This window comes from Channa argus, chromosome 1 (genome assembly GCF_033026475.1).
Source record: "Channa argus isolate prfri chromosome 1, Channa argus male v1.0, whole genome shotgun sequence".
Lineage (NCBI taxonomy): Eukaryota > Metazoa > Chordata > Actinopteri > Anabantiformes > Channidae > Channa > Channa argus.
In genome coordinates this window covers 52,394,751-52,421,117 of record NC_090197.1, presented here as the reverse complement: position 1 = coordinate 52,421,117, position 26,367 = coordinate 52,394,751, and the positions used below count along the sequence as shown (strand labels likewise).

Genomic DNA, 26,367 nt, shown 5'->3' with positions numbered 1-26,367 from the left:
CTCGAGCAAGAATTTGTCACAGCTAGGAGCTAACAGAACTAAAGCCATCTGCCCGGGGTACTGGACAGAAACTGAAACCACACATTGCTCCAAGTCATTCAGCCATCAAAGGACAAACATATGCAAATAGGAGCCTTACAAAGCTATGTCTCCACGTCCACTGAGCTGCAGAATGGACAAAGACCTTTGTAGGCCTGAAAATGAGTCAGCTCGAGTGCAGAGGCTGTGACAAATGACTGTAGTCGTTCCTTGGCTGTTCTGGTTGGACTATTATGGGTGGAGCACGGTTTTAGTATAAAACCTGATATGTTAAAGTAACTAAGCTCCGGTCAACATATCAGCCTTTCCTCCAAGGTGCATTTGTATGGGATTCCAGGCTTGAAACTCTGATGAAAACCTCTTCTACTTAACATATTTGCAGTGTTTTTGTGGATTTGTAAATTCAGGCTAAGCAGCAGCCACATCAGAAGCCACATTCCCTTCCCAGGTGGGAACCATGTTGCTCGGAGCTCCCTGCTCAGACAACAAAATGTCAGTGTGAGGCTTCGTATCTGACGATACCTGGTGATCTCGTCACACACTGTTGGAAATTTAAAAATGTGATCTGCTCCTCTGATTTTAAAAATGTTTTGTGTTTTGATCTAATTGGAGTGTAGTATTTTTGAGGCACCTGCAGTTTGGCTGCTCTCCGACCAAACACAACTCTCCTTGTGATGCAAATCAAGTTGTATCACTGACCTGTGACATCTGTGTGGGTGAAGGAGCAGAATTGACTCCTATTCTCCATATTAAGAATTCTTTAGTTTCTATTGCTCATCGTTAAGCTATTGTCTTGCACTGACAACACCCACTCAATCTGTCCTGTACACAGTCATCACATTGTATTAATTGGTTGAATGGGTTGGGTTGTGACTCATGCTGCACACCATCCCTTGGAATACTGCACATCTTAATAAGGAGAGGTTATCTTGGAAATAACTGAAATGCCTCAGATCCAGTTTACCAAAGTCTTAAATCAAAGTCAAGGTGCCTCGTGCCTTTACCTTTCATCATAAAGCCATCATAAAGGCAGTAGTTATTGTATTACCCTCATATTGTAAATGCATGAACGGATGATCAGATCAGAAAACTTTATTAATAGTTCAGTTGTGTGGTCTCCCCAGCACAGATCAGACATAGAAAAATAACCTACACACATAAAAGATTCATAATATCACCATGAATCGTGGGTAGGGCCATGTTAATATCCACCAACGACAATATAAAACCATCACACATACTTTAATTTATGTGTTACACACCAAAAGGTGCCAACCTCCTGCAGAGGAAGCTGGAGAAATAAAGTGAAAGACAGTATTTAACGTTCTCTGTAGGTTCTGTTCAGCCTCTGTAAAGAGAAGCCCATCATCACACAAAAAGATTAAACCAACTCCACCTCAACTATTTCATTTATTATTTATTACTCAAGTCTTCAGGCATTAAAATCCACCCAGTTCTTTAAATTCCATGCATGCAACTACTTTTCACAGCATCAGAAAAAGTTCAATTTTCAAGCATTTTTAAAATCCTCCACAAAACGTCGACTTTCCTTTCCATAACTTTATATATGTGATCATATCATACTTCCTGCTTTCCTACAAAAGCCATTTGTTGGTCTGCCAGCAGGCCAGATGATTCCAAATAATATTTAAACATCGTTAAGAATTAAAAAAATAATTGATGAGCTCAACTAAGAAGATTTGTGCCTCAACAACAGATTAAACCAGGTACTTTCACAAATTCATTAGAGATGTTAAAACAACCCAATGCTTTTCCCAGTTTAGCAGTTTAGTTCTTAATCTTAATGATCTAACTATCATCCCAGTCAGACGCTTAGCAAAATCAGTGTCTTATTTTTCTGAAACATAATTCTGTACTTATTTTATTTGACTGAGCTTTTCTATCCAATCAGTGCAGAGGAGAGAAGAGAACGTTCTTCCATTAGATTCTAGGTATTTCTGTTATTTTGTCCCACGGTTTATATTCCGTTTGAAGAAACTGAACCATGGGTCACAAAAATGAGACCTCTCAGTACCTTATCAAGATGCTTTAAATTAGGAATTCCTAAAAACATGTAGTACTATGTAAAGTATGTGGTTAAAGGGTCAAAGTCACCATTTAAACCATTTGAAGAATGTATCAATGAGAAGAGAACAGTAGGTTTAACTTTTTAAATGTCATTAATAAAATCTTAATCTCCTTAATACTTTAAATACTTTGTTAGATAAATGAAGTTGGAATAGAGCATAGTATAAATGTATGTCATGTCCGGGACTTAACTCCTTAATAGTAACTTATTCAAAAGTATGTTTGAACCAGCTGTCTGTCCAAAGATGTCCAGTCCACTCCTCTCTCTCTGTGTGTCTTTTAGCTCTGTGAAAGAATATATATCTATCCAGGGTGAACACTGCGTCTCACCCAATGCCAGCTGGGATTGGCTCCGACATCACGTGGCTCTTCACTTCATGGATGGATGGAAATAAAAGTAGTATCAAATTTCTTTAATTTACACAACTGCAAATGTAAAACTAATAAAGCAGATAGTACAAGTAATAACAGAAGTCTTTAAGCTTTATGTCCCAAAAACAACATAAGATCAAATGAAGTGGAGATGAAAAAGACCATGAAGTTGAATCCATTATTTTTTCTGTATATCATAAATGCATTAAAATGTGGCTCTTATAGCACAGCTGCAAACCACATGGAAATAAAAACACACTGACTGTACATGTGTGGATACAAAAAGTTCAACACTCACATTATCAAATCATTAAAAACACACGTTTCCTGCTCCTTTAAAACACTGGAAATTATTGTAGACCAGTTTTTAAATAGATTATCTAATGTGTCACATTATTGTGTCCAAAGTGTCACCTGTCAGGGGACAGATACATGAACCATTATCATTATGTCTGAGATCATTGTTTTTGTGATTATTGTTGTGATTATTTTATCCCAAAGCTCTGCACGTCGGTATGAATGTATTAGAATGAAAAGGCTCTTGTGTGACCTGGAATATAGGAAACCACATTAGGAATGTAAAGAATGAATGTTTGGCTCAGGGCAGAGCATCCAAACATTATGTTATAGCCTGTTACCCAGAATTCAAGTCCTATGGCCTGTTATAAGAAAACACCAGGGAGTGAAGCGGTTGCAGTGCTTTGTGTGATACAGTGTTGCTATGTTTTGTTTCATTGCAGACCTGGTTAGTCCTGTTAAGAAGGAGTGGTGTATAACCAAGTTTCGGCTGCCTAAAGCTCGACCAACCGACCTGACGACGAGCTCTCCGGTGTGTTTATGGGTGTGTGTGTGTGCTACAAGGGGACAAGGGCTCTAAGAATCAAGAGTGATGCTGCCTAACCTGTTTTCCTGGCTGGCTTTAAGCTTTAACTGGCAGGTCCATCCCATCCTGCCTCAGAGAGCTGCAGTGATTCACAGAGAGTCAACATCAACGCTGGTCCCTGGCAAAAGCACATGGTGATCAAGTGAGTATGATAAAAAATGTATTAGCCAAATTTATAACAATAGACTTCAGTTCGTGATGGATTTGTGCAATGTGGTTTGATGGAAATATATTTGATATTTAAAGTCACATCTTGGGTCCATTTTCCTGACATTGACTGTAATCAATGTTTGTTCTGCCAAGTTTTTAAAATAGTCGTGGCCCAACTGGGAACCTAAGACCTTTAGAAAATGGTTGTGGCTTCTACTACATACACCATGTTTAACGGTTAAACATAATGAAGTTGTGTGAGGTGCTATAATTAGGTGCATATGCTTTGAGATGCACACTGGTGTGTCGCTCACTGGTGCATGTGTTCGACCTTTAAACTACACTGCTCTTATTCGTTGTTGAAATCTCTTGTCTCTTTACTTTTCTCTTTCCTGTTTTCTCTCGGTAACTGCTAATTTCTACTTTGGGGAAGTTATCAAAGAAGCCACCCTGCAGTCATGTGATTTGTTTTTTCCTGACTCTTTTCTTAGAAATCAAGTGTGTGCTACAGCACCTGAGATGTCCTCATATAACAGTATATGCATGATGTGTATTTTCTGCTCTCACTACAGATAAAAAATACATTTTGCCTGTTTTTTGACAACAGGTTTTCTTTACTTCACTTTGGGCAATGTAGGTTTTTAGTTATTTTATATTTGACAGTTGTTCTGAAGGTGCTTCTGCTCAGGCTCGTTGCCTGCATTGATACTAATTCAATCTAAGTGGAAAAATTGTTTGGAGGACTTTCACAACTCTGCATTGAAAATTGGTCTATGTGGCTATTTTTCTAGTGAATCGGACTAGTTTTTACGAATGAAGGTGTTGGGGCGTGGTTGTGTGTGCGTGCTCTCCTGTGGGCCATGTGAAACAGAATGAATCCAAACTGGTTTAGATGCACACATTCCTTTGAATAAACCTGGCAGAGGCTTTGGATTCCTGAAGTGTCGGGTGATACACTGTGCAAATGTCGTGTCTCTGTCAGTCAGGGTTAGAGCAGGTAGAGCACTGAGCTGAGCTCCAACTGAGACGACTTTTTGTTGAATGATTCATAGAATCTAAACCTATTTCAAACCGATTTTTAGCCAGTTCCATATTTGTGTCTTTTTAATGGTATTTTCATTTTTCATGTGTTGTATCTGGGATTAAATATCAGGAAATTGCAGAAAACGTGCAGAAAAATACTTTATAAATTGTACCTACTGTAGAAAACGTCCCCAGTCATGATGTGAAATGCATTGCTAAACGTAAGACGAATGGTCTCTGTGATTATTTTTCTAGTGAATCGTGAAAGTATGAATGAGTTTGAAATCTCATGACTGGTTTAATAGTAAACACCAGTAAAACAGTTTTAAAGCTCAAGACAATGAGTAAATGTAAAAAATATGAAAGATAAAGTAAAATGGTTCAAAAACACAAAGATATAACAGGGAATAAGTTTAAGTTAGATCATTTCTTAGAGGAACATTTTGCTGCTCAAAGCTGACTCTTCTACTGCTTGAGGCAAAATGATGATTCTCATTTCAGCCTCATTTTTCTTTCTAGTTTGATTGAAATGTTTCTGTTTCTGATTTTTGTCCAAACCTTCACAGAGAAATAGGTAAGACAAGAGTCATGCTTGAAATGTAAAGGGAATAAAAGAGGGAGACAACCAGTTTTTTAGTCAGAAACAGCAACCGGCTGAAATGAGAAGCACAACTTTGTCTCTGAGCAGTAGACAAGTCGTAGCTATTTTTTTGGGGACACATAAGCACTACTGCTAAAATCAGTCTGAACCAACTCAAACTTAGACACAAGACCAAATCATACATTTTAAACATTCACATGCAGAATGTTTCATTTTTGACATTTTTTACACATTGAAAACCTAAAATTGTGCTTTAGTAGAATGATTAACCATGTTGCTGACTTTATCTTTGGGGACTTAGAATTAACTCCAATCATTAACTATAGTACATTTAATAGTAAATTTCTAAAAAACAGTCATTTTTTAAACTTCACAGGTTTCTCACCTCTTGATTTTTGCATAAGGTACATGTTGTACTTACACCGATCTAACTGAATAACTAAGGATGCTTGTTTCTGGCACTTACAGATAACGTTGCTGTGGTTCGGAGTTTCAATTATTGTCGCTGTCCCTCCCAAAATTCAATGATATGTCCATGTAAATACAACTAAAAAGGATGGTGAGTAAGACAAACTAATAAAACCAGCTGAGAATTATGTGTGAGAGTGAAATGTGAAAATGTAGATGTTCTTCACATATAGTGAAACGACTTTATTGAAACCCATGATGCACTACATTCTTTTCTTAGTTTTTTCTGTCTTATTTTGTGTATTTTCATCTCTTTTAAACAGAGCAGGGAAGACAAAAGTTCAGGCTTTTCACAAAGCCTGGTCCTCGGTGACTTGGAGAAAGGAGTTGTCATTAATGGAATCACAGATGACACAACTGCTGCAAAGAGTGGCTTGCAAGCGGGTAAGAGAAACTGCTGAGAACCTTGACGATCATCTATTACTTAGTCTTTAAGAAAGTCTAAATACCACCTGTAGATAAAATGTGATTGTGATGAGTTCTTGGTAATTGTTCCAGGGAATCAGATTGTTGCAGCCACTATACACCTTGACCATCTCAGCACAACTGATGTACAGCACATCCTGAAAATCCTGGAGCCATATAATAACAATATGAAGGTTCTGACGAAGAAGGAGCTGAGTGCCAGTGTTGGCCCCGTGGGGTTAGACTCAGCAGAGGTAAATATCACAGCTTCGTTTAATTTTATTCATTCATTTCGTTCTGAGACATTGGTTTAATAGTAGGAACAATAATTTCCTGAAACTTTCTGAGTATACATTTGTATATGTTGACCTACTTGAAATATACCAACAGATGCTCAATTCAAAGAAGAAACTGTCAATGGATCCACTCGCTGAGGCACCAGTTCTTTCCCTTGATGGCCTGAGTGGAAAACTAAATGCTGCAGGTGGACTGGGAGGTGAAATCAGGGCCCCCACTCTCAATGGAGACCTTCCCAGTCTCAGTGTAAACAAGCCAGCAGCTGATGCAATGTTCAAGTCACCTTCACTAGGACTGACTGCACCAGATTTAAATGGAGATCTGGATGTTAAAGCACCCGATGTCAGTGTTTCAACTCCTCAGCTCAACACTCCCAGTGCCTCACTCAACATGACGAAACCGCAAATCAAGACAGGCGACTTAAAATACAAGGCCCCACAATTTGCAATGCCAAGCCTTAATCTACCTCAGGTGAAAATACCAAAAGCAGACATGGGTGTTGGTGATGTAGGTCTCCCTTCTCTCGACAGTAATATGGACACACCTGCCCTTAACCTGTCAGCCCCCAAAGTAGCTCTTAAAAGTCCCGATTTGGATCTGAATGGGCCAAAGATGGACTTCAATGGTCCAGGTGTGAATGTACAAAGCCCAAATGCTAATATTGAGGCACCCTCCGGCAAAATCAAGTGGCCCCATCAAAAATGGACAGGTCCCAAAATGAAAGGCCCGGATGGTGACTTAAGTGCTGACTTGTCTGCCCCAGGTGTTAGCCTTTCTACATCAAAGATCCAAGGGGATCTAAGTACACCTGAAGCTGACATTAACTTGCCCAAAGCCAACATTAAAGGCACTGACGTAGATGTTCAAAATGGTAAAATCAACTGGCCTCATATGAAGTGGAAGAAACCAAATCTTCATGGCCCAAAAGCGAACTTGGATGTAGATACAAATCTGAACACACCAGATGTTGATCTCCCTGCTCCAAAAGTAAATCTCCCAGATGCTGACATTAATTTAAGGAAGGCAGACCTTAAAGGCCCTGATCTGGATGTGAAAGCCCCAAATATTGATGTTGAGGCTCCGTCGAGTAAAATAAACTGGCCTCATCTGAAAATGAAGAAACCTAAAGTTCAAGGGCCAAAAGCAGACTTAGACATGTCTGCCGACTTAAACACACCTAATTTAAACCTCTCAAGTCCAAAGATTGAGGGTGACGTTAATGTACCGAATGCAAAGCTGAATCTTCCAAAAGCTGACCTTAAATGCCCTGAGGTAGATGTTCAGACTCCAGATGTCGACATTGATCCTCCATCAGGGAAAATTAACTGGCCTCATCTGAAAATGAAGAAACCTAAAGTTCAAGGGCCAAAAGCAGACTTAGACTTGTCTGCCGACTTAAACACACCTAATTTAAACCTCTCAAGTCCAAAGATTACGGGGGGTGACGTTAATGTACCGAATGCAAAGCTGAATCTTCCAAAAGCTGACCTTAAATGCCCTGAGGTAGATGTGCAGACTCCAGATGTCGACATTGATCCTCCATCAGGGAAAATTAACTGGCCTCATCTAAAGTGGAAGAAACCTAAAGTTCATGGTCCCAAAGCTAGTATTGATGTTGATGCAGATCTGCACGCACCAGATATGTCTGTTCCAAAACTTGATGGTGATATCAGCACACCGGATGCTCATCTGAATGTACCCAAACTAAACGCTGACATTAATGCACCGGATGCTAATATTGAGGCCCCTTCTGGCAAACTCAAGTTTCCAACACTCAAAAAGCCCAAGTTTTCTGGACCGAAGGCAAAAACCCCAGATGTTAATTTGGATGCTGATGTCTCAGCCCCTAACTTAAAACTCTCAGCTCCAAAACTTGATGGTGATATCAGCACACCGGATGCTCATCTGAATGTACCCAAACTAAATGCTGACATTAATGCACCGGATGCTAATATTGAGGCCCCTTCTGGAAAACTCAAGTTTCCAACACTCAAAATGCCCAAGTTTTCTGGACCGAAGGCAAAAGCCCCAGATGTTAATTTGGATGCTGATGTTTCAGCCCCTAACTTAAAACTCTCAGCTCCAAAAATTGATGGTGATATCAGCACACCGGATGCTCATCTGAATGTACCCAAACTAAACGCTGACATTAATGCACCGGATGCTAATATTGAGGCCCCTTCTGGAAAACTCAAGTTTCCAACACTCAAAAAGCCCAAGTTTTCTGGACCGAAGGCAAAAGCCCCAGATGTTAATTTGGACGCTGGTGCACCAAACTTCGAAGGCGGCCTTGATGCACCAGATCTTGATATTAATCTACCAAAACCTGGTCTCAAAGGGCCTAATGTAGACATTCAAGCCCCAGAAGTTGATGCCTCAGTTGGAAAAGCCAAACTACCGAAACTAAAGTTTCCAAAGTTTTCTTCAGGACCAAGTGTAAAAGGCCCTAACCTTGATTTTGATGCTGATCTCAAGAACGTAGATGGAAAACTACCTAAAGCAGATCTAACATCACCCGATGTTAACCTAAAAGCACCAGGGTTGAACCTTTCTGCCCCAAGAATTAAAGGAGATCTCAACAGTCCAAATCTGGATGCTGATCTTAAGACAGGCATTGACCTTTCTGTCCCTAAAAGTAGCACCAATTTGCCAGACTTAAATGTTTCTAGCCCAAAAATTAAAGGCCAAGATGTAAACCTTAATTTACTGAAAGCGGATGTAAAGGGACCAAATGTACATCTACCAAAAGCAGACCTCCAATCAACTGATTTCAACTTGAAAGCACCAGATCTCAGGCTCTCTTCACCAAAGATAGCTGGAAATGTTTTTGCACCAGACATAAACACCAAGTTGCCAAAAGCTGAACTGGAAGCACCTGACGGCACATTGAAAGCTCCAAGTGTAGGAATCAACTTGCCAAAAGCAGACCTTAAAGGGCCTAATGTACAGTTAAAAACACCAGATCTAGATTTCGATTCTCGTCTCGGTGACTTTAAATCACCTCATATAAAGCTTCCAACGCTTGAGAGTCCTGAAGTAAAAGCGCCCTATATTAATTCATCAGTTGAAGCTGGGATAGAAGCATCCAAATTTAATTTAGCCACTCCTACAGCAGAGATACAGGGAGATATCAAAGGACCTGAACTGGAAGCTCCAAATGTAGATGCCAATCTCGACAAGTCCAAACTCCCACATTTTAAGTTTCCAAAGTTTGGCCTTAATGGATCTAAATTAAAATCTCCAGAGGTCAATACCAGCGCTAATCTTGAGGTTTCACCCAATGTGAAAGCCCCTAGTGTTGAAACAGGGATGAGTTCATCTGATGTCAGTGTATCTGCTCCTGACCTGAAGACAAGCCTTAACAAGCCAGAACTGGATGTCACAGCTGAAGCTGAAGCTGACGCTGAGCTTAAAGGTTCTCCAAGAAGTAAGAGGCCATGGACTTTCAAATCAAAGGGATTGAACTCTGTTTCGAATACTGATGAAGAGAGAGGTGGTGTTGACTCAACTGCTGTGTTAAATGCTGATGCTGAGGTTCCTGTATTCAAACTACACAGACTACCCAGAAACACCATTGATGACATTGGAGGACTGGGTGACGCCTTGGGCTTGGCAAAATCGGACACAGAAACAAAGGATTATGTCATCCGCAAAGGAATCCGCTTACCAATAGTAAATGCGACAGTTAAATCAGGAGAAAAGATTGACATTATGGAGAGATTGAATAGAGCAAGAAATAAAGCTCCAACTGTCGATAGCGGTGGTTCTTCAGAAGCAGAAAACTCTTTGGTGAGAGGTGGTACCTTTAAAGTAGAAAAGCCAGAATCTGTGCTCAGCCTGGTACCTCCTCAAATTACAACATCAAATGAAACTGACAAATTGAGTGTGGGCCTCTCCAATATGCTCGGCCTTAATATCAAGAAATCCGATGCCGACTGATTCTCTGAGGTTAACCTGACACATAAAGCTTCAGTCCCAAAACTGTAAATAGCAAATAACACTAGCTACACCCTCCTGTATCCTTCTTTTGTAACAACTTTCAGTAGCCTAAGGAAGAAACTTTCATAGAGCACATGAGCAAAAATAACATTCCTGGTATTTTTATATTTCAAGCGTTTTTTTTCTAAACACTGCTGATTTGGAAGTATTTTACTTATTACATATCAATTTCAGTGTTACATGTGATTACATTGAGCTTCTGAGAAGTGTATTACTTTATCTCGAATTGTGTGAGGAAATGTTCAATTCTGTTCAATAAATACCATTTAATATGCTTGCGATCCTTTTGTAATATAAAAGAAAATAATAAAAATTAGGACTTCCTGGGCTTTTTCTAAAGGAAATATAGTTTTTCAATACTTTGTTTTTTTTGGACATCAGTTAACTGTAATTAAAGAGTTGGAAGTGTATGAACTAAACACAGTGTCTGTTGTTGTTTTTTTTTAAATAGTAACTACCTTAGCATAACTTTGGAAATTATGCAGCCATACGTCTGCCATCAGAGGGTCTGGGAACACTTTACTGATCTTTCACTTTACTGGAGCTGCACGTAGATGATGGTGCTACTATGGGGGGCACCGAGGATCTAACCAATAAAACTGGGATTCATTTCAAACTAAATTATAATCTGTCTGTGAATTTTCTTTAAAAATAGTAAAGGCTTTAAAGGAACTTGATATTTATTTCATAATTGCAAAACAAATACAATATGGAAAGTTGTTTCTTCAAATTACAAATACTGAATGTGAAATGACAATAGGCATTAAAAGTATAGTTTTGACTCGCAAAATTCAAGGTTTTGTAAAATAAAATATCTTTAGAATATTTTATTATGTCAGACCAACATGAAAAGCTATTCATGAAGGAAATATTATGCTTAATCTACCACATAGCTCCATTCCAGGATCTCCACACCACAGGAGGCAATAGGTCAATAGTAAATGAAATAGTCAATGTAACAATACACAATGCTTGTAACATACAATCCTGCTAAGATGGTGTTTACTCCTATGAAGTGTCATTGACAAAACACATAAAAGAAAACGGTCATTGTTTATCATACACATAATTGGATGCACATTACTGGGAGGCTGTACTTTGACCCAACAGTGCTTAGAGCAACATGCTAATATCAAGATACTAGCATGCACATGACAGCACCAATGTGGTGATAATATTCAGGTCTAATATTTATTATGTTCACTATAGCGTGTGCTTGCATGCTCCCATTTGTTAATTAGAGCTAGTCACAAGGTACAGCACAGGATGGTGGTAATGGGAGGAGTCACTGGACAATTGAAACATTTGATAGAATCGTGGCATTGAAGAAAACAGACATGAAAGTGTGTAGAAACTTTTATAGCAATCCATCCAAATTTTACTCAAGACACATGTTGATGTTGGAGGAAAAGTCAGGGGATCATCTGAGTCAGGGGGATACATTCTCAGAGAAGTTCATAAGTGTCCGTAATTGGTAGGTTTTTGCTCCATAAATATTTGTAGAAAGTTTCATGCTAATCTGACCCCTGGTCGTTGAGATAATTCAATCCAGAATGACAGTCAGACATCGCCATCCAAGTCATGCCAATAGAACGCAAGCATTCACAAAGCCAAAATGTTAAATCAGTAGTGAATCTGTTAAGTGCTGATCTGTCTGGAAGATACTGTGCCAGCTGAAGCACCCACTGATGCTGACATTCTCTACAAAATCCCTACAGAAATCTCTAAAAAGTACCACCCACAACAGAAGAGAAACAGAGCCAATATAAATATACAGAGGGTCAAACCGGTCAGTGAGTCTGTTGCCAGCGTGATGGCCAGTCCTTCTCTATCCAGCTCTGCAGCAGCCGTAGCACATCAATGCGCTGGTAAATGCGGCAAAGTTCAGTAAGCTCTGTGACTGTTTTCTGGTTGTAGCGAAGCAGAAACTCCTGGGTGGGGCTTTGCGATAAGGAACCCTGGGTCCGGTGCTCCAGCAAGGTCAGTTCATCATAGCTCATTCCCCAGCGACTCGCAAAGTTCTTCCAATTTTTGATGGTGCAGTGGTTAGGATCCAGTTTGAGCCGCAGTAAGTCCAGCAGATCTTTGTCATTCATGAGGTCGCTGATCTTGGGAGGAGGTGCTGGGCAGCAGCACTTTTCACAGGGGCTGTTTAATAACTGCAGTTCTTTGGGGTAGTCTGAGCTCAGAGACAAATGATTAAAGAAAGGAAGTCTACATTAGTTTCATAGTTTAAACATAAGTTACAAATTCAAAATGAAATGTTCTTATCTCAATAAGGCTGAAGAACCTTTGAATATATTTAGAACAGGATTATTCAGTATAAAAAAATGTATTTACCAGGTGAAGTAGATGTTGGGCATGTGCATTCTTCAACATCTTCAACTGGCTGCAACAGAGAAAAACACAAATAACTACTTTTAGTGTACTTTTAGCTGGGGGCATGGTGGTTCAATGGGTAGACCTTCGGGTGGGGATGCAGAAGGCCGCGGGATCGAATCCCACCCCACCAGGTGTGGCCCTGGTGGATAAATTGCAAAGGTTGCGGCAGAAGGAAGGTCATGGTTTAATTCTACCTATGTGTCTATTTGTGTGAGGTCTCTGTCAAATACAGTGCCTATAATAAGCATTCACCCCCTTGGATGTCTCATCGTTTTACTGACATAAATCTGTCCTGGTCAATATAAGTACGAGACTTTGACAAAAAAAGTTCAGAATAATACCTCATCATGGTCAAAGTGAAAGCAGGTTTCAGTGAAGTCAATTATAGAAAAATATTTAAGTTGAGGTAACTGTTTGCATAAATATTCACCCCCTTTAAAATGACTGACCTAATCCAACAGAGGTTTGGTGCTAGTAGTCCCACAGATAGTAAAATGGCGGCTACCTGAGAGCAGTGAATATATCTGAAGTGATTGCAGTACTGTGTCTGGAAGGTCCAGTTACTGCTTAATCAGTCTTCCTGGCTATTAAACCGTGACAACAAAAGAACCCAGAGAACAGGTCATTGAAAAACATTAGTCAGGGGTCGGATGCAAAGACATTCTCCAAGGCAGCGCACATCCCCCGGAGTTCAGTGAAATCCATCATGAAGAAATGGAAGAAATACGGCACATGTCTAAATCTGTCCTCACAAACTGAGTGATCATGCGAGAAGGAGATTGGTCAGAGAGGCCACCAGCACATCTATGACTACTCTGAGGTAGTTCCAAGCTTCAGCAGTAGAGATGGGAGAGACTGTGCATACAACAACTGTTCCCTGGGTTCTTCACCACTCGAAGCCCTATGTGACAGTGAAACTCATGTTAAATCATGACTTGAGTTTCCCAAAAGGCATGTGGGAGCCTCCATGGTCAAGTGAAAGAAATTGTACTTTTTAGCCTTTAGACAAGATGCTTTGTTTGCCGGACACCAAACACTGCACATCATCACAAACACACCATCCCCACTGTACAACACATTGGTGGCAGCATCATGCTGTGGGGATGCTTCTTGGCAGCCGGCCCTGGTAGACTTGTAAAGGTAGAGGGGATAACGAATGCGGACAATCATGGAAGACAATCTTATTCAGTTTGCAAAAGAACTACGGCTTGGGAGAATATTTGTTTTCCAACAGGACGAAGACCCAAAGCAAAGAGTGAAAGCTACACGGAAATGGTTTGAATGACAACAAGGTGAATGTTCCCGAATGGCCGAGTCGAAGTCCAAACCTCAGTCCGATAGAGAATTAATGGCTGGACTTGTAAAGGGCTGGTAATGCCTGTTCCCTGCACCAGCTGACAGAGCTACAGCAGCTTTGCAAAATACTGACGTGAAGGGGTTGAATATTTATGCACACACTTATTTCAGCTTACATATTTTTATTTAATTGACATTTTTTCAAAGTCACGAACTTGTATTGATAATGATTGATTTGTAAAGTCAATAGGCACCTTAAACTAAAACTAAACTATGTATTACGTTTACTCACATCATACTATCTACTTATTGATAATAATGTTTTTCAGGTTTAAACTCCAGCTAATTTTACGAGGCTATAATCAAATGGCACTAGACATTTGCATTTCTACAGTGTTTATCAGTTTGATTGACGCAGATGCAAGTCATATACATCGAACTTTGGATGTGATGATTTTTCACCATCCCCTACAAGTTAAACATGTCTCAACAGAAGCTATGTTGAAAACGTCAGTACATCAATGCTAAGGCCTGGAGGAACGTATCCATTTATTACTGATGGCAGGAAAAAATTAAATTGGACAAACTCCATTTCTTCCTCAGTTACAAATTCTACCTTTTCCATATGCACTTATTGAGAAGTTAGTGTTTTACTGTTATACTCGTGTTTCAACAACCTTTTACTTCACGACAGAAAATGACATCAACGGATTAAAAAAAAAGAAAATTTAGCTTTAAGCCGAATCTGGTACAATGCATCAGACACCAACATTTATGTTTAATACTGTATATGGTTCTTAAAAAAAAAAAAAGAAGAGAGGAAAAAATAAATAAATAAAAATATCAGTGTACCTGCTGTTATTGAGATGCAAACAGCTGCACCTTCCAACCACATCCTGTATATTTACACCCTAAATTAAAAAGCATTAACTTGAATGTAGCTCTGCCAAGCTAATATCTAATCCTCAACAGCAATGGTAGTTTGAATAACAGAAATGTTTAAAAGGTTTTAAGTCTGCATCAAAATTCCGATCTGCCTCAGCACAAATGGCACAGGTGGTGACTGTCCTTGGTCATGGTTTCATAACAATTTGTGAAAATTATTGTGCTGACTAATCATTCTAACACCTAAAAATGCCTGGTCACAAAGACGACCTTGTTTATTAAAAAATCCAAAATGGCAGAATATCTGTAAGAATGTGATGATTGGACATGAATCCATGTGTGTGTCCAGCATGTAGCTGCCTGGTCAGCAAGGGAGAGGTGAGGCAGTAAAGTGCAATGCCTCTGCTGACCACTAGATGCTGGCTCCAAATGACTTCTATTCATTCATCAGTGTCAACTTCTCTGTGGTTTATGAAGTTAATAATTACTTACTAGGAGAAATTAAGGTCACAGTCATTTTATACTGGTCGTCTAATAAATTAACTGGTCATGAGTTAATTCTTCAGCATAACCTGGATCTAGCTGGTATCTGTGTTTAACTTGTCCATCCATAAAGAATATTATTATTATATTGCTCAGGCTACTAAATAAGGTGGGAGTGTGGCACTCATTCAAGTGTAAGATCAATTTATCCTCCAAACCACAGTATATCCCAGCTGTCATTAGGTGAGAGGCATCTCCAGTCTGTCTCAGGGCCAACACAGAGAGATATTCACAGACAAACAACCACTGACACTCACGTTCACACCTACGGAAATTTAGAGTCACCAATTAAGCTAATATGCATGTCTTTAGACTGTCGGAGGAAATCACATCTTATTAATCACCGTGATGACATCACAATTCTGAATTTAATCTTTCATGTGGGACAGTGGTTTCTGATCTGACTTTTTTTTTTCTTTTGTCCTTTCGGTTTATCCCGTGAGTTCAGGGTCACCACAGCAGATCACTGTCCACATGTTGATTTGGCACAGTGTTTACGCCGGATGCCCTTCCTGACGCAACCCTCCCTAATTACTACCGGACTTGGACAGGCACTGCACAGCTGGGGACAGGAATAGGCTGCCAGGGATTCAGTGTCTTGCCCAGAGGTGAGAGACAATGAGAGACACCTCGACATATAGCCAGAAACAGGGATCGAACCACTGACGCTTTGGTCTGTGGATGAATGCTTACCAGCTGAGCTACTATTTCACCAAAATGCCTGTGTTCCTGACTTACTTCACTGCAATGATGGGCTCTAGTGAAAACTGTACTTAATGACTTAAAAACAGTAAATACTTAACAGTCTTCCCAGGAGAAGAGAACCATCCCAGAAGAACAACATTATATTTTTCTATATGTTGACATGCATATTTGTAAAAGGTCAATAAAATTGAACTTGAAAAACACTTCATACAGAATAAGCTGAACTGGTCGTCCAATGTCCTGTCTCTCAGAGTCTCCCGTATTAAAAATGTTTAGACCATATCTTTTTTATATAGGATGGTAACTTCTAAACCAACCATCTACCTCCTCAGCTCTTTACTTCTGGCTTTTAGCTCAACTGCCCCATGATGCCTTGGTATGTTAGCTGCCTGGAACTCTCTGTCCTATCACTGTGCTTCTACTTCAGCCACTTTTGACTTGCTGTACTGTTACAGTATAGTTGTTTTATTGCTGCACTATGTTGCTGTTTCTCATACGGTGGAATGCCTGTTTGTTTGTTTGACACAAATAAAGTAGAACTTCTATTCTCTAACTTTTCAAAGACGTCTCCGTCCTTTACCACCGTTGAATGTTTCACAGCTGTTGATGTTACATGGAAGTGGACGGGTAGTTACACTTTAAAGATTTATCGGTGAAGGTTCTTGTTCATCCATCTGCAGTTATCTGGAAGTTGATCCTGCTGCTCTACCATGCTGCTTAAAGATCTACACTGACTTGCATAAGAAAGAAGACAAGGACATTAAAGGGCCCAGGTGTGAGAAGTGTGGACAACACTACACCTAATACAACTGAACTTTACGTCATTCTGTATAAATGCTTGTCCAGTGACGCGTTGTACTAGTGGAAATCAGTCTGTAAGAGGCTTTGCCACAGGCTGTGTGTGTGCAGTAGTGAGTAGTTACACTGACCTGTTTGATTCTGTCAGAGGAGGGACTCAGGTATCCAGAAGACATGGAGCTCAGGTGGAGTGTCACAGCATCTGCTAGAGACATTGAAATCAGTTTGATAACCAATCATAGATGGTGAACAATTACCACTGACAAATATGCTCAATCATTCACAGTAACAGAAGACAGTTCAACAAACTAGATCTCTGAAGCCATAAAAACATAACCTAAACACCAGAGAGAGCTTAGATTTACAGGTAAGCTCAAAATTATTATAGTAATAATTAATAATAAATTAGTTATCATTATTAATTTCAAAACGTATGAAATCAAACAAAGCCCTTAACTCGTCCATGTAAATGACCACAATCAAAAGAAACAAGAAAATAGTTAAAACAAAAAGGACAAGGGCAGAACTATTAGCCCTTTAACAGTTAAGAGTCGACAGTGTAAACTTTCTGCATAACAACTGACAACAACTTGTTATGATAGTTTCTAACTACACTGACTCATCTGTGAGGGATCTCAGCCCATTACTGTGTGGCAAATGCCCATATTATCCTTCAAATTGTCACAGTATTCTTAATTCATGATTCTACGCACTCAAACAAGAATACAAATTCTTGTGTCAAAACAAAAATGGTGATTACTAGTAATTTGCGCTTTAGAGGAGCAATGTGTTGAAGAGAACCAAAGACAAACAAAGCACAAATTTAGGATGAGAGCCTGGATGGAGAGTTGAGGAAAAAGGACTGTAGTACAGAGAAAAATAGAGGCAAATACATTTAAAATAAATCAAACTTTAGGTTACTGTAGATTTCCCTCAGTTGTAAGATGTAAATATTATGGTTTAAAGTAATTCTTTATGAAAATTACTTGTAACAACAGGATCTTTGTCAGAGCAGCATTTAGTCAACTTTACTTTGGTAGTAATCCCTTATCCTGGTATCCCAGCGTCTTGGTAGCTCAATGGCTACAGCAGCATGGTAGAGCAGCAGGATGGGATGGGAGAATAATGGCCAAATCAAATGTGTATGTTAAACTTTACTTTATCTTTAAAAAAATAAAATAAAATAAAAATCCTCTACTCATCAGTTTAAACAGAAATTGGATCACGCATGCCCTCACACGTGTTTGAGCGTCTTAAAATAGGTTTTTTAATAGAATATGTTAATTAAGGTCTGGTAAACCAATAATATGAGTTTATATTTGGCTCTTCCCCCACAGGGTTAGTGACATTTAAGTGTAATTGAAGTGTTACATGCAAAAAAGATATGACCATTATTCTGTCCTCTAGTGTTAAAAATGAATTGTTTCTTTTTTTGTCTTTTGTTATCAATTATGCAATTTGTCATCTGTGTTCACGAGGCCAATATGAGACCCGATGTCAGAACATCCGTAGTAACATCTAGGGACGGCAACAGGAATTTACTTGGGCGCAGGGAAAGACGTGACGCCCCTCAACACCCAATCCTGACTCTGAAGTCGTGGTATAACATGCCCAGAACCATGTACTGTACTTCAGACCAACCGCAGTAAATAAGCTGGACAGACAATGCAACGAGCTTAGTGAAAAATACAAGGAAACTATTTACTTTAAAAAAGTGCATACTATACTAATATATGGTTATTTTCCCAAAATGTTTAGCTCTAGTAAAAGGGAAGCAGATGGAAGGAATATAGCTGATAGACAAAAGATGCATGTGTCATTTTATTTGTTTTGGGAAACTGTGGCGCAGGACTACAGAGCGCTCGTCTATATATACACTTTGTAAATGTGACTATTGCTATTACTCTCTTACTTACCATGAGGATCTGTCACTTGCACTGGATAATTGGCCTCCAAGGACTGTGGGAGAAACCAGACATGACAATAATAAAAATTAAAAAAAAAACATTATTAAAGCTAAAGAGAAATAAAATAAGAGAAAAGTTTGTCTTTCTTTGTGGAAAGTTTCTATTCAGTCTGTTTATGAGTCTGAGACATAAGATGAAGTCTGTAACTGTGGAAGAAAATTACTCGTGTGCAAAGAAGAAACAGCCTGCTCCAACTTGTTCCTCAATGAGCCCTAAGGCTCTAGCAATCACAGTACAGTGTGTTCAGTTATGGTAAATGTCTGAGCCCCTGCTATCTAAGGAAGAACAATGAGAAATCAGCACAAAACAAATTGGACAGAAATCATATAAAGAGAATTAAACACAAAGTTAAACACAATAGAAAGTCAGAATAATTGAAAAGTGCTCACAAATTCTGCCACAAAGCTGGTGGTGTCTGTGTCTTCGACAGGTTCAGAGCTGATTCTGTCTGTTTCAAAAAAAGAGTCTTGTCAACTCATTTCACCCACTTCCTATATCACCAAAATATCAACCACAGAGATCATCAGAAAAACCACATCCTCCAGCCAACATATAGCATGAACATGACGTAGTTTGGTCTTGTGGGAGGCAAAACTGGGTAGTAATGACACCCCACAATCACTCAGATGAGGAAAACTAAGGGCAAGAAAACATTTTCACATTGCTGCTCTGTTTTGAGCATATTTTTAATTAAACAACAAAAGTCGTGCCAATAAAAAGTGTGAGGTGTATACCTTCCACTTCATCCGTGAATGAAGCAGACCAGCTTTTCTTAGTGCATGGAAGCTTCTCAAAAACAATGATATGACTGTTGAACACCAACACTGTGCACAGAAAAGGAATACTCTTAACAAGCATATTCACAGATGGGCTGGACAGCAGCACAAAGGCATCTTTTCAGCTCCAGAAAATACCTGGACAGGCTATGTGGGCCTTCATTAGTCTGTATCACTGAAAAGCCTTTGTATCCAACGGGCTCTAAATAAAGAACTGCTGTGGCCTTTCTTAGGTTACACTCTATGACGAAGGAACTTTCATTTATATGGGAAACTAAAATGAGGATGAAGTGATGAGGCCATTCCCTACATGCATCTTTCAAGCTGTTGGTCACCTGAAAGACAGTTTGTGTAATACAGGAAATGCTGAGAGAAGCACCAGTCTTAAAAAAAAACTTATGTTTAAAAAATATTTTAATGTGAATCTTGTTACAATTAGTATTATAGTCAGTTTGACGCGTTACATACAATGATACTTTTGGTTCTTTAGAGTTTTTGTTTTATTTTAATTATTTTAATTTTTTTGTCAGCACATGCAAACCCAAATGTACAGTGATCAGTGCTAATAAAAATTATTGTCTGATAAAAATGGTTTAGGAATTAGACATTTCTTGACTTATTTACTTAATTTACTGTATTTGTTAACAGATGTAAGCTATTTGTTACCTAGGAATTAAAATTAAGTTTTAAGAGATGCACAAATACCTTTACAAAACCTAACATAAAACACTAGGATTGTCTCAAAGTGTGTCAGTAGTTTAAAAAATAACTCATAACCCCCTGTATAATTGTTGACTTAAAAAAAAAAAGCCGGTTTGCAAAATGTTTTAAATACAGTAATAAAATTATGAAGTTGAGATGATTATTCTCCCTCTGCTCTAATTCTTCGAGTTCAATTGAAATTTAATTTATCAAGAACACAGACAGACCTCCCACATACAGTATAGAGCATCTGTCATGACACAGATAGTGAACCTTCTATTGAGTCATGTGCATCACTATAGTGCCTCTTCACAAACACACAAACACGATTGCACACACAATACACACTCCTAAGAAGTTAAGACCTGTCAATGCAAATGCATTTAAAACAGTAAACACAAAAATATTTCAGTCAAAAATATAATATTAAAAGAATATGTATACAAATATATTTATCTCCATATCATATCAGATTATTCAAATGCTTGAGAATTTTTTTTTTTATTATTTAAAACTTATCAAATAAGGAAAAGTTATCAAAAGGAAGGTCAAATCTCCATAAATGTCTAAAATGTCAAAGCAGTATTCATTCCTGGTATGGCACTCGATTTTCTGGTGACAGAAAGTCTACATTTCTATCAAATCTTTTGCATGTAATTTCAATAGAACGTCATTATGGGACGACTAGGTTATAAAATGTAATAAACATTTTCAGTTGTTCTTTTCTCAATAGCAGAAAGCACTGAAGGTGAAAGGCAGTGCAATCCCTGTAAATTGGAAATAAGAAGTAAATCCCCTTCACCACGTCCGTAGTGCAGCCCACACAACAGTACTAGGAAATATTAACTATTGCACTTTTATTCCATGTGGCATTCAACCTCTCTAAAGAGAAACTACTTATTGAATATTTGTGTGGAAACATTAGTTCATGTGGAAAAAACCTGCAGAACACTGTTTGCAGTACAAAACCAAGCACCTGATACCAAGTAGAGCTGAGCAGAGTTGGGGCAGTGCTTTGGAATGGAATAGCAGCTAGTACTACTAAAACTGGTAAACGGTGCCTGAAGGGTAGGAAATCAAGCTAAAAAGCTTCGTAATCATTTTTAAAACCATGCTGCAGTGTTAAATGTTGATTTCGTGTTAATTTGCTCAAAAAAGGAAAATTAGTTGTACATAACTTCGCGTGGCAGCCTGGGTTGGTATTTCCCTTTAAATACAGCACATTACGTATTAGGATTTGAAGCCAGTCACCCAATTATCAAGTGTAAGTCAAACCCCAGATCAGTTGAGCATTGTTTCTCCCTCTCTGGGAATGCAGGGGCATGTAACTGCATGTTCTGGATAAAGTTCAAGAGATGAAATATAAACCACATCATAATACATTGCTTAGGGCCATAATTCCATGCAGGTGAACCCAGCTTTCCTCCATTTTGACCACCCATGAAAGGACAAAGCACACTTTCGATGCAGCCTGTGTAGTGGGCCATTTGCTTTGTCATTAGTTTGTTTCCACACATGAATGGAGATGAATGGCGTGCCAATACCTGATCCTGGCCTCAGTGAAGTCTAGACTGAAAACAGCTACATGCACACACCTTGTACAAACTCTCTGCTACATGTTTAACAAAGCTGATAGTGGGTGGTAAGTGTGTCTGTTTCACTGTGTGTTCTCCTGAGCTCTTTAATGACATGTCAGAATAGAGAGAATAAAGAGTAGGTTGTTGTTTCATGTACAAATTTCTAGAGACTTCTTTCTGTTTTCTAATTGTAGCATTTTACCCGCGAAAGGATGTGTGGCTTTCTCCTATGTGGTGCTAAGTGTGTAGAGGCACTTTCCCAGAATGAGAAGGGCTGTTGCTATAGCTTAATAAACAGCAGCATGATGCAATCACTGTGTACTACTTGTCATCTGTGAGATTGCCAGGTTTGATACCAGCCTGCCTGGATTGTACAGAGACTAAAACCTGTGCTCACTATGACTAACCCAAATATTCCGCTATTTGGATATTCATTTACTAATTCATTTGTTAATGTTCAGGTTTTTTTTCCTAATATAAAATAGTGTATAGTTTTTTGTTACAGACAGATGGCCAACATTCTGCACTGACCCTGAATGCATCTTAAGCAGCCACTTAGCTTAAGACAGATAATGGCACAAGCTTCACTATTAATGTCAAATTCATGCACAAAGGCTATTTTACTTGAGGACAAGAAGACAGGTAATATCCTTCCCAACTACCATCCAGTATTTAAAGTAGAGATAAATATCGTATCAGCTGTTTGAGCTTAGCAACGAGCATCTGTCACACAAACTTCCCAACCCTGATAGTTCGGCAGGTCAGCTCAATATTCAGTCTCCATGTGTGATCAAGCTACTATTATCTTTATCTATCTATTTCCAACCGTCTCTAAAGTTTCCATTTCAATTACATGCATTTTTGCAAAAATGTTACTGATAATCCCAAAAAACACAGTAATAGTCCCTGAGAAATCTGCTGTCAGTACAGTTTGTAGACAATCCAGAGAATTCATTTACAGATATTGCTGTTCAAATGTAATTTAGCCACATATTACATTCCATTTCTGGTATGCTGTCAGGATGGAGACAGAAATATTACAAAGACCAATTAATCTTCATGTGTAGATACAATTAGAAAAACAACAGAACTACAGAAAACACTTTTCAATTTCAAGTTTAGGAGGAAAGATTATCTTTAAAATAGACCACTAATCTTCCCATCCATTTAATCACTATACTGACCAGACTTATGGGAACAGAGTTCAAAAGTTTCCACAGTGGGCTAGAGCTAGATCAGATAAGAGCTAAACAGCGATGTCCGGTGGGTTGATGATGCAGTTTACTGATCACAATGCATGTTGTAATGTTCACTGAAGTGACATCAGATTGGCCAGAGTCACCGGTACAAACCCATATGTGCCATCAGTGACAACACCTTAGTGGGTTTCTGACTTTGCAGTTGTGGTTTTCCTATGGTTTACAAAAAAAGCAAAGTAAGAGAAAAAATGTTTCAGAATGAAATTCAATAAAGTTACTACCAAACACTAATACAATACAATACAATAATGTGTATTTTTGGATCACATATAATAGCAGACAACAGCCATTAAGCTGCAGTATTCCTAATCACATGGCCAATATCCTTTGTCAAACACACAGTGTGTCTGTGAATTAAGTAACTGCAGGCAGGAAAAAGAAATGCAGGAAATGATACAGCCAGGTTTGAAGAGAACGTCTACACATGAATATACACATACTATGAAATTACATTCACCTCTGAAGTGCAACAGCAGCTGGTGAAAAACTAGACATCTTTGATGTGTGCACATAGAGCACTATGTAATAAGTAATTATCTAAAACTGTGATTCTGGCAGAAACAACTCCAACCCTTCAGCTCAGCAGAATGTCCCAGAGTCAGTCTAACTGGATTATGCATGTAACCATTACATATGTTTTTCATGCTGCCATGCTAACTTATCTTAAAATGTAGAGGAGCTGTCCACATTGTGACACTGTCCCTATTAAAATGTTACTTCTGGCGATTGTATTTAAATGTTTTAGTGGTGCAGATCCACTTGCTCAACAAGTATCATACAATCATTTTGTCACTGAGCTTATTTTCTGCAATAATTCACATAATGAAAAAGACCCCACTGACTTTTTGTCAAGGAAATCCGGAAGATGCCAACATCAAGGTTGGCCTACAAAAAATGTAATTCCTACGGCTTTCTATTGAATTGAGGTTTAAGAAAATGCTATCAAACCTCATCGCTATGATAGACTGAAAGATGAATAGGTCAGTTATTACATTTGTGTTGTGTGATTTCAAATGGCTTCTATCAATTGGTCTTAACACGTTCTCTGGTTAGTCTACATGGACATTTATGTGTATCTATGGAAAGCATCATTTTGCTTTGAGGACAAGGTCCTTTGTTCTTTGTAATGTTAGTGAGAGCTGGGGACATTGACCTGTGGAGGATTTTTGAAATTTATGTGATGCTTGAAGTTAATTTCCTCAGCAATTACGTATCTAGCAGTGGCAAGAAGATTTTGAAAGTTCAATAAACATTTTTTCCATCACACACATTGTCAGTACAAAGCAAACATCTAAACAGGCATAATGAAAAACCCTGCAGTGTTATAATTACGCAAATAACGTAAATCTAACTGTACTTGTTTCGTTATTTGGTGGCTCATCAAAAATTTCCTGATGGGTCGACATGTCGTGGGAGAATTTGGTATTGATTTATCCTCCTCCACTTTAAGTGATGGACAGCATGGTGGCGGAGTGGTTAGACCTGCCGGCTGCGGTATTTCTGTGTGGAGTTTGCATGTTCTCTGGAGGTTTGTGTGGTTTTCATCTGGGTACTATGGTTTCCCCCACTGTCTAATTGGTGACTCTAAATTGCTCTGTCCAGCGTGTACCCCTCCTCTCACGCTATGACAACAGGGATAGGCTCAAGCCCCCTATGACCCTGAACAGGAGTAGCGTTTGTGATAATGGTTGGATGGATAATATAAGTGGTGGCCTAGTCTCCTTTGTGGGTCTCCAAGAGGTCCTTCAGAGAATGAGGAAGAATGCTTAAAAAAAGGTTTTTAAAAACCTAAATACAATAATAACTGTGTTTATAATTAGAAAACACAGTTTAGATATTAGATATAACATATTAAAATCTTATGTACCAGCTTTCTAATTGCCTACATCTGCTGCAGGGTGAATGTGAATACAAAGCCCATAGTTTAGTATGTTGCCTTCAATGTCCTGTCCATTAAGTTACAGTTTGTCTTCTTTTGTGAAGACAGTACATTACAAGTGACCAGAGCTATTTAAAAGTAAAACATCAGTGTTATAGTCAGGAGACTTTAATCTCTTGTGCTACATTCACGTGCAAACTAAAATTTAGCCTTGTCTACAGCTCATTAACACTGTACATTTGAAGGAGGCAGAAAACTCCAATCTGATTCACAATGTTTCTCCCTGCAGGACAATACCTGTCAAATATTCATTTCATACCAGACTAACAGGACTCTGAGGTCAGACATTTTAAACAGGTTCACTGGACCACAGAGATCATCGGGGAGGGGTTCACAGCTTTTCCTTCCATTAGAGTGAGGGAATTTTTAAATTGTGGAAAGTTTCTTAGTTGTGGTTGTAGACGACTAAACAGGAAACACTCACAGTTTTCCCCTAAACCAATGGTCTTTAAAACACCTTTCAAACTCGTTTCATCAAATTAATTCTGATCTAATTGTCTGCGATAATGAAACTGTAACTTTATTTCAGTTCAACAAAAACTCTATAAACACACGAGCAGCGATAACGTTCAAAGTTAAAGTCCGGAGGTGTCACGGTTGCACTTTACAGTGGTAAATAAGACGATGTCAGACAAATTCGGAGAAAACCGAATTTGAATAACTAAATAAATGCGCGTTTCACCTACCAATTGGTTCCTGAGACGCCGTCAAACTGCTCATTTTTGAAGTTGCGATGTCTCCCATGCAGGTAACAGACAGCAGGACGAGCTGTGTGTCGGTATGAAGTGACAGACTAATAAGAAACGTAACGCTCCACTCTGCGGTTGGGAGACGCCAAAGCCAGCCCCGCGGCGGCGGCTCACACAAATGAGACACCTCCACTGTGAGAGCGCACGAGAAGCGATGCTGCCTTCACGAGCCGTTCGTACGTTGAAAACTTCCACCTCTGAGCTCGTGTCAAGTGGTTTAGGTAACAGTCAAGTGACAGATAGTAAAACCAAAGCAATGCGCTTATCTGCTTTGTGGACAAGCAGATAATTCACTGATGACACTGATGATGCTCATCACTAATTTGACAATGTAAACTGTATTTTTTTTTATACAAAAATGATTAGTTGGTTTAAATCATTATGACATCATTATGAGTTTCATACACTTACTTCCCTTTTGTGACAGGCAATTCCCCTGTGACGAGAACAAACATGGAACCAAT

General features: G+C 38.9%; 2 protein-coding genes across 5 annotated transcripts; one reads left to right on the top strand and one right to left on the bottom strand.

The window, feature by feature from the left end:
- The first annotated feature begins 3,383 nt into the window (after positions 1-3,383).
- On the top strand, positions 3,384-10,744 carry si:ch211-125o16.4 (neuroblast differentiation-associated protein AHNAK). Of its 3 annotated transcripts, none has more exons than XM_067475843.1 (5): positions 3,384-3,524; positions 5,625-5,715; positions 5,888-6,008; positions 6,123-6,283; positions 6,435-10,744. In XM_067475843.1, the coding sequence occupies exons 2-5, from the start codon at positions 5,713-5,715 to the stop codon at positions 10,263-10,265; spliced, it is 4,116 nt and encodes a 1,371-aa protein (XP_067331944.1). In that variant the 5' UTR covers positions 3,384-3,524; positions 5,625-5,712; the 3' UTR covers positions 10,266-10,744. The 3 variants fall into 3 exon arrangements, with proteins under 3 accessions (XP_067331944.1, XP_067331941.1, XP_067331943.1); XM_067475840.1 differs by having other exon boundaries at positions 6,420-10,744; XM_067475842.1 differs by having other exon boundaries at positions 3,464-3,516; positions 6,420-10,744.
- Positions 10,745-10,987: 243 nt separating this feature from the next.
- edaradd (EDAR-associated death domain) lies at positions 10,988-26,017 on the bottom strand. 2 transcript variants are annotated; one of them, XM_067475844.1, is made up of 6 exons: positions 25,841-26,017; positions 19,291-19,349; positions 18,851-18,893; positions 17,066-17,139; positions 12,666-12,714; positions 10,988-12,504 (listed from the first exon to the last, which is right to left on the bottom strand). In XM_067475844.1, exons 1-6 carry the CDS (start codon positions 25,896-25,898, stop codon positions 12,116-12,118), a joined length of 672 nt encoding a protein of 223 aa, XP_067331945.1. In that variant the 5' UTR covers positions 25,899-26,017; the 3' UTR covers positions 10,988-12,115. The 2 variants fall into 2 exon arrangements, with proteins under 2 accessions (XP_067331945.1, XP_067331946.1); XM_067475845.1 differs by having other exon boundaries at positions 17,066-17,136.
- Between the last annotated feature and the right edge of the window lie 350 nt (positions 26,018-26,367).

Bases quoted from the DNA above. Each gene is read 5' to 3' on its own strand.
- si:ch211-125o16.4 (XM_067475840.1), top strand. The intron at 6,009-6,122 runs GTAAGAGAAACT...TAATTGTTCCAG, and splicing joins AAAGAGTGGCTTGCAAGCGG to GGAATCAGATTGTTGCAGCC. The intron at 6,284-6,419 runs GTAAATATCACA...ATATACCAACAG, and splicing joins TGGGGTTAGACTCAGCAGAG to ATGCTCAATTCAAAGAAGAA.
- edaradd (XM_067475844.1), bottom strand. From the start codon at position 25,898: ATGGGAGACATCGCAACTTCAAAAATGAGCAGTTTGACGGCGTCTCAG. The intron at 17,140-18,850 runs GTAAGTAAGAGA...CAATGTCTCTAG, and splicing joins GCAAGTGACAGATCCTCATG to CAGATGCTGTGACACTCCAC. The intron at 12,505-12,665 runs GTAAATACATTT...CTCTGAGCTCAG, and splicing joins CCCAACATCTACTTCACCTG to ACTACCCCAAAGAACTGCAG.